The 12,976-nt window shown below is 48.9% G+C and overlaps 4 protein-coding genes across 4 annotated transcripts; 2 read left to right on the top strand and 2 right to left on the bottom strand.

Annotated features, from left to right (window-relative positions):
- Positions 1 to 471: 471 nt before the first annotated feature.
- SAPIO_CDS6337 (Glycosyl hydrolase family 10) lies at positions 472 to 1,670 on the top strand (the record flags this gene model as incomplete). The annotated part of the gene is made up of 3 exons (XM_016788465.1): positions 472 to 699; positions 753 to 1,391; positions 1,449 to 1,670. 3 exons carry the CDS (start codon positions 472 to 474, stop codon positions 1,668 to 1,670), a joined length of 1,089 nt encoding a protein of 362 aa, XP_016641899.1.
- Positions 1,671 to 3,323: 1,653 nt separating this feature from the next.
- SAPIO_CDS6336 (uncharacterized protein) lies at positions 3,324 to 5,299 on the bottom strand (the record flags this gene model as incomplete). Its single annotated transcript, XM_016788464.1, has 4 exons — positions 3,324 to 3,873; positions 3,928 to 4,241; positions 4,295 to 4,482; positions 5,074 to 5,299. 4 exons carry the CDS (start codon positions 5,297 to 5,299, stop codon positions 3,324 to 3,326), a joined length of 1,278 nt encoding a protein of 425 aa, XP_016641898.1.
- Positions 5,300 to 5,957: 658 nt separating this feature from the next.
- On the bottom strand, positions 5,958 to 8,249 carry SAPIO_CDS6335 (uncharacterized protein; the record flags this gene model as incomplete). The annotated part of the gene is made up of 3 exons (XM_016788463.1): positions 5,958 to 7,142; positions 7,193 to 7,285; positions 8,049 to 8,249. 3 exons carry the CDS (start codon positions 8,247 to 8,249, stop codon positions 5,958 to 5,960), a joined length of 1,479 nt encoding a protein of 492 aa, XP_016641897.1.
- Positions 8,250 to 11,432: 3,183 nt separating this feature from the next.
- On the top strand, positions 11,433 to 12,942 carry SAPIO_CDS6334 (Uncharacterized protein; the record flags this gene model as incomplete). The annotated part of the gene is made up of 4 exons (XM_016788462.1): positions 11,433 to 11,704; positions 11,768 to 12,268; positions 12,332 to 12,473; positions 12,550 to 12,942. 4 exons carry the CDS (start codon positions 11,433 to 11,435, stop codon positions 12,940 to 12,942), a joined length of 1,308 nt encoding a protein of 435 aa, XP_016641896.1.
- Positions 12,943 to 12,976: the final 34 nt, after the last annotated feature.

Here is a 12,976-nt window from a genome sequence, read left to right as displayed (position 1 = left end):
GCTGTCGTTTTCAGGTTAGTATTTCTTGAAGCTTCCGATCATAATGTGGGGTTTGATGCTTAAACCTATCGTAAAGGCCCAGCTCCGCGTATGCTACTAGGCAAGAAAAAGCACATTCCCCAAACTTGACCTAGCACTCACACCTAGAAGGCCGAACGTGACTTTACCTGGTTGGGCCAAGCGAGCCAATGCTTGTGCCCAGATTGTAGAGGAGAGGCCCAATGGGATTCTTCCTCGCAGAGTCTAGACTATTGCTGAGTAGTGAAGAGATTAAAGTCCGAGGTATTCATCCACCGCCGGTCCAGGTAAGAGTACATACTATACGTAAATTTGACGGCCTCCCTAGTCTCTAGTTCTCGACGGAAATTATTTAAGAGAGTGAGGACACCTCCCGACCTACACTTTCCTTCATGAGACTCACATTCACTGCCACGACCCTTATCCCTAAAGTTTTCATCGTCACAAGTCATAATGAGGTTCAGTCTTATCACAACTGCCTTACTGGCATGCACCTTCGACACGGCATCGGCCCAACTTGACTTTTGGGCGAAGAAGGCAGGACTGAAGTACTTTGGTTCTGCTACAGACAATCCCGGCATGCGAGAGCGTGCTGGCTGGGAGAAGAAGTATCCTAAGTATAACGCGATCTTTGCCAACAAGAAGGAGTTTAGCTCGACGACGCCGACCAATGGCATGAAGGTTCGAGTTTCCAAGCTGCCTGTTCAATGACTTACACTAATGCTCTCTGTTAGTGGTCAATTTTGGAGGAAACTGAAGGTACCCTCAACTTCACGGAGGGCGACTGGCTCGCCCAACTCGCAGAGAAGCAAGGCAAATCTCTGCGCTGCCACACCTTGGTTTACTGGGGATCTTTCCCGCGCTGGGCTTATTCTAAGCCCTGGACCAAGGAGTCACTAACCCAGGTGATCACTGACCATATCACCAAAGTTGTCAGCCATTATAAAGGTAAATGTTATGCTTGGGATGTTGCCAACGAGGCCCTCAACGATGACGGAACGTACCATGATGGATATTTCCTCTACAAGGTACTCGGCGAAGAATGGATCAAGTTGGCCTTCCGTGTTGCCCACCAGGTTGACCCCCATGCCAAACTTTACTACAACGATGTTGGGATTGAGACGCCAGGTCCCAAGGCCGACGGTGTTCTTCGGATTATCCGCATGTTGCAGGATGAAGGCATTCGTATTGATGGCATTGGGTTGCAGTCTCACATCGTGACGGGGAAGGCTGCCTCGCTCGACGAGTACATTTCTGCAATCAACGCTTATGGAAATCTCGGGATGGAGGTTGCTCTGACCGAGCTTGATGTCGGTATCAACCCCCCAGTCACTGAGAAGGCTCTCGCTCAGCAGAAGCGCGACTACAATACGGTATGTCCAAGTACCACTGAGAATGTACTCTACGGACACGCTAACACCAGATTAAAGATTGTAGGCGCGTGTGTCCAAGCCAGCGCTTGCATCGGCGTCACGCTGTGGGACTTCTACGATCCTTTCAGCTGGTTGGACTACTACTCCAACACGACTCAGGGCACCCTTTGGTTTGAGAACTTTAAGCGCCACCCCGCATATGACGGCGTTATTGATGCTTTGAAGAATGGCACCTGTAGTGGGCCTCGGGGTCATCGCTGGGCGACGTGTAAGGGCTAGTGCTAGGAGAGGTAGTCGGGGCTACGACCACCTGTGGCGACAAAAGCGCCACAATTAAATAGAACCCGCCTCCTGGCGCACTACCCTACCTTCGTGTAAACCTTAATATTTCCTAGTGCCTCGTGTGGAAGTGGGAGGAGGGCTCGGACTGAATTTTCGATCTCTGGCATTGGTCGGTGTTCCTCGTCGGCGAACCTGTTACCATCCACTAACAGTCAAATAATTCCACCAAGTCTAGGACATACCTAGATCCTCGTTGGCGCCACCAGTAGCCCGTGGTGGCAGCTCCTCCAACTTCTCCACACGTCGTAGTCACTATCTTAGACGTTCAGTCCGAGCATGCTCCTAACGGAACAACAGGGCATGTGAAAATTTCTAGATTAAAAAACTAAGCCTTTTATTCTGATCCGGCTCTGTTGAAAAAGCGGATTATTTTCAGCATACTACAATCTTCCCGGAATCAATCCGTATCTGTAGACGCTGTAGAGCGCCGTGTCTCAAGTTAGACGAGCTGAAGGGCACCCACTCTATGACCCGGTCACCCTCTGTGGTGAAGAGCGAGCCCGACCCGGGTGCAATGCACAACCTGAGAGGAAAAAAATAATAAAAGACGAAAAAAAAATAAATAAAATATAAAAGACCGGCCAAGAACTTGGGCAAAACGCCCGGCCTGGAGACCCGGATGGCTGGAGCAGAGCTCTTCCTCCAAATGCCCCGGGTTAAATGACCATCAAAACCGAAAAGGCCGCGAAGCTCGGCCCAAAGAGGTACTTTCACCGAGCATGACGACACGCCAATCAATACCACGACTTGCGTAATTATATGTAGAAAAAGTCGAGACTAAAACGTTCCTGACCGTCGACATACAACAAAATAGGCGGTCTATATCAACAAAAGAAAAGAGGAAATTCCTAAAAGTATTGCAGTTGGCCGAAATATGAAATTATGCGCAGCGCTGTCGTTCGGTACCCTTTTTTATTTTTATTTTTATTTTTATTTTTATTTTTATTTTTTATTTTTATTTTTAGAATTTAAGTGTTCTTTTGTCGGCGGCATTCCTTGATATGTCCAGGTGGGCATCGGCACTGCCGATCTTGTGGCCACAAGGACAGCGAAATTTAGGCCTACACTTGGATACGCACTTCTCATATAATACTGTGAACACTGCGTGACTGCCCTGCTTATTCCATAACGGGCACCTTCGACCCTGACGCTAGCAGCCCTCACCAAGCACACCGAGAACTATAGTGTTAGGATCGTACCACATTCACGGTGCCCTTGCCTCCATGTGACCACTCTGTGCCAGCACTCCGCACCTATATCATTAGAGAAACTCCCTGGCCACTTCTCATAGTTGGATAACAAATCTGCAGCGGATGATCATTCTAGAGACAATGTCGCGATCGAAGCAGGAGTCTGGAACGGAACACTTGGATTTAATGCAAAGCCTGGTTGAAGCAGTATGGAACTATGACGACCTTGATCCTGATCTGAGATTGAACCATAACACAAAGTTATCAAGCATTGTTTAAGCAGGACCTTGGATGCTATCCTTTGCCTAACTTAGAAAATTTATAGGGAAATCTTCTGGGTAGAGCAAGAAGAAGATTCTAGCTGTTCTAGTTCACGTTGGTTCCGCGAGACAGGCCACGCTTAGAGCGTATATCGGAACAATGGAGACCTATCTCCCAAGGCTGCAAGCTCCTCCTCTGTATATTTCTCGCGCACTTCAGCCTCCGACATCTGGTCTCTCTTCTTGTTTATCCGCATATATATTACATCGAGTGTCGTAGCGGCGATAATGCCCATTACCGCGAACGCCAGGGATGTCCCGAAGCCTGTAGGATAGGCTGGTGCTTCAGACTGGATGAAGATGTATGACGATACGATCCCACCAAGGTTACCAATCATAGCAATATAACCAAGGCCAAGTGCACGCTTTGCGGTCCCGGCAAGGTTGTTACTGATCCATGAGCTTGATCCAGGGCTGATCGGGTACAGGCCAATATTTGCAAGCACGATCGCGAAGTAGCATGCTCCCATGTTCTGCTTGATCTTCGGCGCCAGAGGTGTTAGAATGGAATATCCGATAATGACAAGGAACTGGGGAATAACGAGGAAGTAGGAGCGTCGTCTGAATTTGTCGGATAGCCTGCCGAATACATATGCGCTGATGGCCCCTGCGATATAAGGTGGTATTGTCCTTGACAGATATGTGTAAGTTAAAGGCTAAGGAAAGAAGCTTTTGTATACTTACATGAGTTGAGCATTGTTACCACTAAACCCCATATTCTTCATGATCTGAGGCATGGTGAACTTGAGACCGTAGGTTGGAATGTTGTTAGAATAATAGTTGAAGGCGAAGAGATAGAACTGCCAGTCAGACACAACCGCCCATAGCAGTTTCCAACTAAAGTGATGTCCAATTTCTTCGGCCCCGGAGCCGCCGTTTTGTAAAGTCATTCGAGCGACTAGATATCGGCATTCATCCTTCTTCAGCCAGCGAACGCCCTGCGGCGTGTCGGCAAGAATAAACGGGATTAGGACACCAACTATGACAGTCATAAGACCCTAGGCCAGTTTCAGCATTCACAGGTCCTCGCGTGATCGGATGTGAGTCCTACCTCCATGATGAAAATCCATCTCCAGCCGGCAAGGCCACCCACGCCGTCCATTTGGGCAAAGGCGTAGGCCAAAAGTCCCGAGAAAGCCCCAGACAAGGCAGATCCGACATAGAATATGCTGAATCGAGTGGCTAATTCGAACTTTGCATACCATTTCGTCATGAAGAGGAAGGCGCCCGGAACCAACCCTGGGAATTGTCAGCAAGCCGAAGCGGGTCAATTCATAGAAAGACACATACCAGCTTCAAAAAGACCCATAAGAAGCCGAACTGCCATGAGAGAAGCATAGCCTTTGACGATGCCGTGCTAATAATAAATCATCAACTCGGGTGCTTAAAGAATGGCAGCTTGGAGGGGCTAACCAGAGTCATCATTATCCCCCACAGAAGAGTTATTCCACCAATATACCAAGATGGATGCAGACGGAAATATTTCTCCAGGATGTAGTTGCTAGGTATATCTGCATTGATTCGTAAGCAACTCTAGCTCGTCATCAAGAGTAATACATGAATGGGAACGGAGACGGGTTGTAAGAGACCCACCAAAAGAGATATATGTGACGAAGAAGATGGAAAGAACGACGTTATATTGGTTCCCCGTCAGGCCTAAGTCCTCGCTCATACCCTTGGTCATGTCAGATGAGTTGTTATATTCTCAAAGGAGGGATTGCCACACCTCAGCCTGGGCGTTACCGATGTTGGCTCTATCAATAAAAGACAATACTTTTCTCCTATTAGTCGCCTGAGAATGCACAGCACAAGGACTTGAGGCCAGCTTACTGTAGAGACTGATGAGGATAGGTATAATGTGCAAATCCATCTTCCTGAGGAGCATTCTTCTGTCCTTGTCAGGGTAAGCTTCAACAAATTGTCGATCGGCTAATGCTGACGCGTCCCCCTTGCGACCCTCCATGTTCGTCTTGACTTCTGCGTGAACCGCGTAGAGCTCTTTGTCATTTATACTGGCCCTATCGAGAGAGCGACGGTTGGAAACCCCGTTCGGCATCGTAGAAGACAGTGGTTCAGGGTTAATAATGAAAGACGAAGAGGGATGATGTAGAGACGATTTTGTAGCACACAGCTCCTGGCTGGATATTCATGGTTTTTATGTGCAGAGATTCTGGGGGAGCAACTGTGGGACTTCCGCATTTCCCCATGGGGAACCTAATCATGGGTGCCGAGGCTAAGCCTATTCCGGATGGTATGCCTAGTACGTGCGGATACTTTGGATATATCGCTATGGTCCGGCAACTTCGTTTTATATCCACCTTGGTTTTAATGTTCTAATGCCGGCCTTTTCTAGACGTAAGTTCGGATCGCGCGTGACGAATCCAAGAGTAGCTATTCCTAAGTCCCAATCACGGCCCGCAAGCGACCTGCATTACCAGTCCGCTTCAGCGGGGCATTCTTGCTCGCGACGAAGCCTCGCAAGGATCTATCAATTGACTCTTTCGTCTAGTCGTATGCTAATACCAGGGTAAGCTTGACGATGACAAGAGTGAACATCAAAGATCACCAGATACATATAGAATTCATCAAGAGCTAGATCCATTGTGATAATTTCCTATCTACAGTTGACAGCGATTGGCACTTCAAATCAGATATTCCACACTTCCCTCTCTGCCGTCGAGACCACACATAAGAGTCATACATGGGGATTCTCATCATTCATCCACCACAAACCCATCTTTATGGAGACGCATTTTAATGGGCTGTACAAGTGGCGGTCTGATGGACTCTGCGTCTGCCAACAGATTCACACCCAGGCCTGGTCCTGATGGAATATCCACAAATCCGTCTACCGGTACGGGTACAAAATCGACAATATCGCTTCCCAGATGCTCTGACCTGTTGGTCAAGACCGTACGACCTTCGAGTCCAGTTGTGTACTCCTGAATCGAGAAATTAGGAATACATGCTGCAATCTGCAGACATGCAGCAAGCCCGATCGGAGAGAGGGGGTTGTGAGGCACTACCTGGACATGGTGTGCTTCTGCCATGGCTGCTATCTTCTTGGCTCCGGTAATACCACCGCAGACAGCAACATCGACTCGGACGTATTCGACAGCGTTCCGCGCCAATAGTGCCTGGAATTCGTAAAGGGTGCAGAAGCGCTCCCCGGTGCCAATCGGCACGGGCCCAATTCGATCAGCCACGCGAGCCATCGCATCAGTGTTTTCAGGACGAATTGGGTCTTCGACAAATAACGGATGTGTGTCCTGGATACCCTGACAGAATGTAATGGCTTCTGCTGGGGTTAGCCTCCTATGTACTTCCAATAAAAGATCAACATCATTGCCAACCAAAGCTCGTATCTTCTTGACGTTCTCAATGGCATCCCTTATTTTCTGTACATGAGTTTTAAAGTATTCGAGGTTCGAGTCCTCTTGAAGGAAAGGATTAATCTGACCAAAGGCTGTAAAGCCAAGGGCCATCTTTCGTTTGCATTCGTCCAAGATAGCCTCGATCGTACTGCCGTAAACATGACAATACACACGGGCTTTTGAGCGGCACATTCCCCCAAGAAGCTCGTAGATAGGAACGCCCAAAGCCTTTCCCTTTATATCCCAGAGGGCGATATCAATCGCTGAGATAGCGGAATTGATTGCAAGACCTTGGAAATAGCTGAAACGGTGCATGACATTCCAATGATGTTCGATGTCGAAAGCTCGTTTGCCGATAAGGTACTCTGCAAAACGTTTGATACACTGTCCCGCTGCCTCGATATGTCCCCATATCCCAGCTTCACCATAGCCAACAACACCTTGGTTGGTGGTGATGCGACAGAACATGAACTGGCCGATATGCAAAGGCTCGACAGCCTGTATGAACAGATCCTCATGAGGCATCTGAACCAGTTAGCTTACAGTGTAATGTCAAAATGAGCCCTCAAACTTACCGTTGTGGCAGGGAGGTGGCAAAGGATAAAGTAGGTGGAACAATAGAGGGAGAATGTGTTTGCCTCCTTGGCTTGAATTTGGGAATATGGCTCCTAATTTACAATGCCTGTTAGGGGTGAGTATTTAGAATCGAAGGAAATCCGGGGAGTGGGAGTTCCAGGAATTTCAAGGCGAACCACCGAGGACCCACTTTCATATCCGGGATTGGATACTTCTTAAGTACCCGAGTTGAAGGAATGCTTTCGGCCGATCATCCGTCGTCTACAACCGAGAAGAGTCACCCCACTCCCCAAACTTTAGGACCGATCGCTGAAAGGAGGTCATCGAAAGTTAGGACCTTGGCAAGGAGCTAGAACGGCGGCCGACTTGAATATGTTTCTCTTCTAAGTAGCGTGCTTTGATGGCGCCGTTACTGGCTGGAAACCGTCTCGGAACCACCGTGAGATGAGGCATGGGAGTGGATAAGACTCGGGAATCCATTGGCGACTTCAGAGACAAAGCTTCTCAAGCTTTCAAGGCGCAGCATTCACAGAACACAGACTATTAAGGGTGGGACGGGATTTGCGTAGCTTAATATTTAACATCAGTGAGAGATGGTGCATTCAGCCCTTGCCCATCGGTGGTGTCGAAGAAGCCATGACACGAGAACGTTCTATACACCATTGATCCTACATCTATTTCATTGATATGCAACAATGGTACTAGTTTCAATCTCCAACTGACGGGATCTACAATACGCTACCTAGGTTGGGAAGCACGTCGCTAAGATCAAGTGCCTGCATGTCATATCAGTAGCGGTCCTACCAGGAAGAAAAGGGAAAAGGAATGAGCGGTTAAAGGCAAACACAGGCTTACCAGGGAGCCGAGCTGTTCCCAATTGGGCATATCAAGAAAGTTGGCGATCTGGTTGCTGGAGTCATCCATCCATGGGGACTCATCTGTATCGTAGCACCCAAATAGCTGGTCAACCTCGTCGGGCTCCTGTTCGAAGACTGCGTTTGGCGATGACGAGTCGTGCTGGATTTGCTTGGCTACTTCGAGTCTGAACTCCTCCATGATGATGAGGTATCTCCGAGCCAGAGGATCAGTACCTGCTACAGCAGCAATCCGCTTTTGGCAATTTTCTGCCGCACGGTAGTTTCCCAGCCAAGTGGAGGGATCATCGTGTCTGTCGAGCGTCGCACACGTATAGAGAACCACTACAGCGCAGAATGCTGTGTGGTTTGGTAACCATGAGGCTGCAGGAAGGCGGTCTGAGTCAATCATGCGAGTTATGATATCGACTATACCCATAGCCGCGCGGATGCATCTGTCCATGTTGCTTCGGCTTCGTTCTGCTGTAGGCGAATGAATATTGTTCAGCAGGCATGGCCTGAATATGAGTATCTCCAAATGCCGTACTGCTAAATTGAGTACGTCACTTTGGTCCCGGAAAGGTCCAACTAAGTTCCAGGAATCCACCTTCTCTTGGTTGAGAAATGCTGGTAGATCTTCCCGCCACCTGTCGACTTCTCTACCAAGTTCCGCTGTGATCTCAAGCAACGCAGAATGCTCCAACTGCTGGATTCCATAAAGACGACGGAGAGTCTGGCTGAGGATCTGGCCAAGTTTCTGGTGGTAGAGTGGTGCCATCATACTATTCATTTTGTTTGTGCCCGTGGTGTTGATCGCAGTAGCCGATATGTCGGTATCCTCAATAACGGTAGGCATATCTTGATCTATATCGTTATCATGTAAGGCACACGGGCGGCCAAACATGGAGCTGAGATATTTATCGAGGACATACGCGCACCAAAATACACGTTTCCCGCATTCCTCTTGCACTAGATCACTGTGACTAGTATCGGAAACAGCTTTCCTGCGGTTGAGTCCAAGTGCTAGTAGGAGCCGTGTCACTGTGCCGAATAAGGTCCAACAGTGATTGAAGCGTTGATTTGACAGAACCCATAGAGAGCATCCGAGTAATGCTTGGACACTACTCAACGTAGCTGGTTCCACCTCTCGGCTCGAGTATCGCTCAGAAGCTTGAAAGTATTCAACACTGCATGGAACATGATAATTAGCGTACTCGAAGAAAATTTTCAGTTGTAGGAGTCAATATACCCGGTCCCTAGGCCAGACTCATCTGACATTCTGTAAGGATATCGCGACGCTCGGGCAAACACCATCAATACGACAGCATACTTGCTATTTGCATGGTCTTCCAAGATCCGGCCATGATCATAGAGTTGTTGGATCCAACTCTCCACGGTAGGTCGGTGGAGGAATTTATAAGTCGGCGAAATCAGCTCAAAGTATATCCTTGATAGCTCTTCTGCTTTCTCTCGTGGAGGAGGGGCAAATCTTTCCTCATCAAACTCGGGGAGGATCGCGTCGCCGCGTGTGAGAACTGTTGATGAGGCATTCTTGCTCGCCCGAGTTTGACTTCGAAGCCGTCTTTGCAAACGTGATAGAAAATTGAGGCTGGAAGAAGCCCCAACGAAGGGGCCGTGCCCGCCCCCTTGGCAAGCCCCTGATGAGTCTCGAGTATGTATACTTTCGTCGCGAGCTGTTGTAGTGTCCACTACTCGAGTAGCTGATCTTGCTCTATTTTCGGGGGAAACGGTTGGAGACACGGTTGGGTTAGTAGGTTGCAAATGTTTCTTTCTTCTCTGCCCTCTATGATATGGTGCTTTGTATTCGCAGGTTATGCCTTCGGCCATGCAATGCTGACAGGGGCGGTCTCCGGTGCATCGTATCCTCTTCCTTTGACATCCTTAGTACAAACGCCCAGGACATGCTTGGGAGGATGAGAGCTGGTGCGGCTCACTGATCCTCAACCCCCAAAGGTTGAAGGTCGGTCATAAGTGACAAACACGAGAATTCGGCGGTGTAAACAACTATACCGATGACTGTACTTACCTTTTGCAGTAGTCGCAGGCTCTCCCAACCCGTCGACGTTGTGTCGTTGCCACCTCTCCTTCCCTTGTAAGGTTCGAGGTATCCGGTATGGATGCTGTGGAGGATAACCTAGGGTATGTCGCTTCTCCGGCCATTGACGTTGTCAAGGTTGAGGAATACTTGATGTTTCCTTGAGACAGCTGAAAGAAGTTCCCCGCTGATTGTGACGGTGGATTCGGGAATGAAAATATAGCCGACGAATATCCACACCGGATATTTCAGATCGGAAATAGCCACCCCGCCACTATGTAGCACTTGGTCAATTCCTGAGGCGCTAAGCTGTTTTTTAGCGATCTTATTGCTGTTTTCGGAACGCTCTGGCTACTATTGGGAGGGGTTGGTTCGCCATCTTCGGATGCTCGATCGGTTGCAACCGAAATGATTATCCTCACAAGCAGGTAACCATCCAAGCCACTGGGCCATCGCTGGAGGAAACCACACAGGCTAAGCATAGAGATGTTGGAAAAAAGGTCTGGGCGCTGGACTCTCAAAATAGATCTATCCATAATCCGCCGATCTCACTATCATTGGTGATTAGAGTAAATTATTAGGGATTCCAGCGGCCCTCAGAAAGCAACTGGGAGTCGTCTCACAGCTTTCCCAGTTAACCAAATGCTTAGGTCTTACCGCTTGCCAGTTTTAAATTCTTCATTTCCACGCGGGCTGTGTCTCGCCCCTTCACGAGGTTGGGAACGTGGAATGTCGATCCCTGACCGAGAAAGAAGAAGAGAAAAGAAAAAAAAAAAATATTGGCGAATGGTGGTTTCCCTCGCCAAGTTCTTCTCTCTTCCTTCCCCAAGACATGTCTTGGGCCCAAAGTCCAGGAGAGATCCGTATCAGCTGTGATTTGGCCTGGTAGAATGCTATCTTCTTCAAATAAACCCTTTAGCGTCTCGCCGCGTCTCCAATTCAAGAATTCCTTCGCGTCGGAAGCCAAAGCCGAAACTGCGTTGGGTCGGACTTTCGGAGTTAAGGCATCCCTGATTTCCGATGACGGAACACAGCTTGCGTGTGACGACATTGTTCCCCCGCCATGCTTCACGATATTAATTATTAAGGCACATTAATACAAGTACACGGGATATCTTTGACGTTTAAGAGACAGTTAGTAACAAGTGCATCTGTTCTTAATCAACTACCATCCTCTCTGTGTAGGAGGATATTCCAGCAATGATAAGCGAACATTGGAATGCATATTTTCTCACGGTCTCGCGCTCATGCCTCGAAGAGCTTGGCCTTGTATCTTTTTATCAGACTCCGGGTGATGTGAAGTTGATATGTCTATTGCGCGCCTCACGAATGTTCGCCTATGGCGCCTTGACCCTGGTTCTGGTCGCCTTCCTCCGGGAGCTCCACGTGTCTCAGACGCGCATTGGACTGTTCATGACCCTAACACTAGTCGGTGATGTTCTGATCAGCTTCGTGCTCGCCATCTTCGCCGATAGTGTGGGCCGCAGAGCGGTTCTTCGCATGGGCGCAGTGCTGATGATAGTTAGCGGCACTACCTTTTTCTTGTCACAGAATTATTGGTTTCTCCTCATGGCTGCCATCTTCGGCATCCTCAGTCCAAAGTAAGCACTTATTTTGCCTAATTCATCCGAGGTTCTTGTGGTTGACGCGGACATGTATCTCAGTGGAGGTGAGACCGGTCCATTCCGGGCCATAGAGGAGAGCACGCTGGCCCACCTGACCGACCAGCGCGCGAGGAGTGATGTCTATGCATGGTACAATGTGTCTGGAACCATCGGGTCTGCCTTTGGCCTAGTTATCTGCGGCTGGGCTATCCATTACCTACACACGAACCTAGGGTGGCAACTCATTGATGGGTATAGAGCTATATTCTGTGGCTATGCTCTTGTCGGGCTCGCGAAAGTTTTCTTGGTTTCCGGACTCAGTGATTCGGTCGAATTGAGTGGGCCAGAGAAAGCAGGGCCTCAAAGTCGCGGTGCCGGGAATACGGCGGAATCCACGCCTCTTCTCGGCCAGGTCACGCCGGAAGAAGAATTGAACTCGGTGCCTATCAAATCAGGCAAAGGGCCAATGCTACCCACGATCAGCCAGGAGAGCGTCAGAGTTATATCTACTCTCTGCCTCCTATTTGCTTTGGATAGCTTTGCGACGGGTCTAGCTCCGCTGTGAGTAGTGGCTCACTCATTGCTTCTACTACGGCGCGCTGTCATACTAACTTGGAGATTTAGAGCTTGGGTGACATTCTTTTTCCGGTCGCGGTATGGGTTGGAAGAGGGCGAACTTGGCTCCATCTTCTTCGTGACAAGGATCATCGGTGCGATAGCCATGATTCTGGCGTCTTCCTTGGCTAAACGTCATGGCAACATCAAAGTAAATCCTGCTTTTCCATCTACCATACCCCTATTCAAAATATCTTTGCACTTACAACTCTGACTTGTTTACTTAGACAATGGTCTTCACGCACCTACCGTCTGCATTGTTTCTGGCCCTTATCCCAGTTCCAAACGATGTACACTTCTCGGTTCTCTTCCTCATTCTACGCTCTGGCCTGCAGTGCATGAGTATTGCTCCTCGCTCAGCCTTCGTCGCTGCTATTGTCCTGCCACAGGAGAGAACAGCAATGATGGGTCTAGTCAACGTCGTAAGGACGACGGCCCAGAGTATTGGACCCTTCGTGACCGGAATGCTGGCAGATGGGGGCTTGTTTTGGACGTCTTTTGTCTGCGCTGGGAGCTTGCGGGCCTGCTATGATATCGGCCTTCTAATCTTGTTCAAGAACATTGAGCAAGAAAGGACAAAAGAAGCTGAGAGCGTCGACGAGGAACGGATCGTGGATTAACTCGCGCACATACGCAGTTTACTCGCATCCTGTT

The sequence above is a fragment of the Scedosporium apiospermum genome, assembly GCF_000732125.1.
Source record: "Scedosporium apiospermum strain IHEM 14462 chromosome Unknown SEQ_SAPIO_0102, whole genome shotgun sequence".
In the NCBI taxonomy this organism is placed as follows: Eukaryota; Fungi; Ascomycota; class Sordariomycetes; order Microascales; family Microascaceae; genus Scedosporium; species Scedosporium apiospermum.
This window is presented reverse-complemented; position numbering and strand designations above follow the sequence as displayed.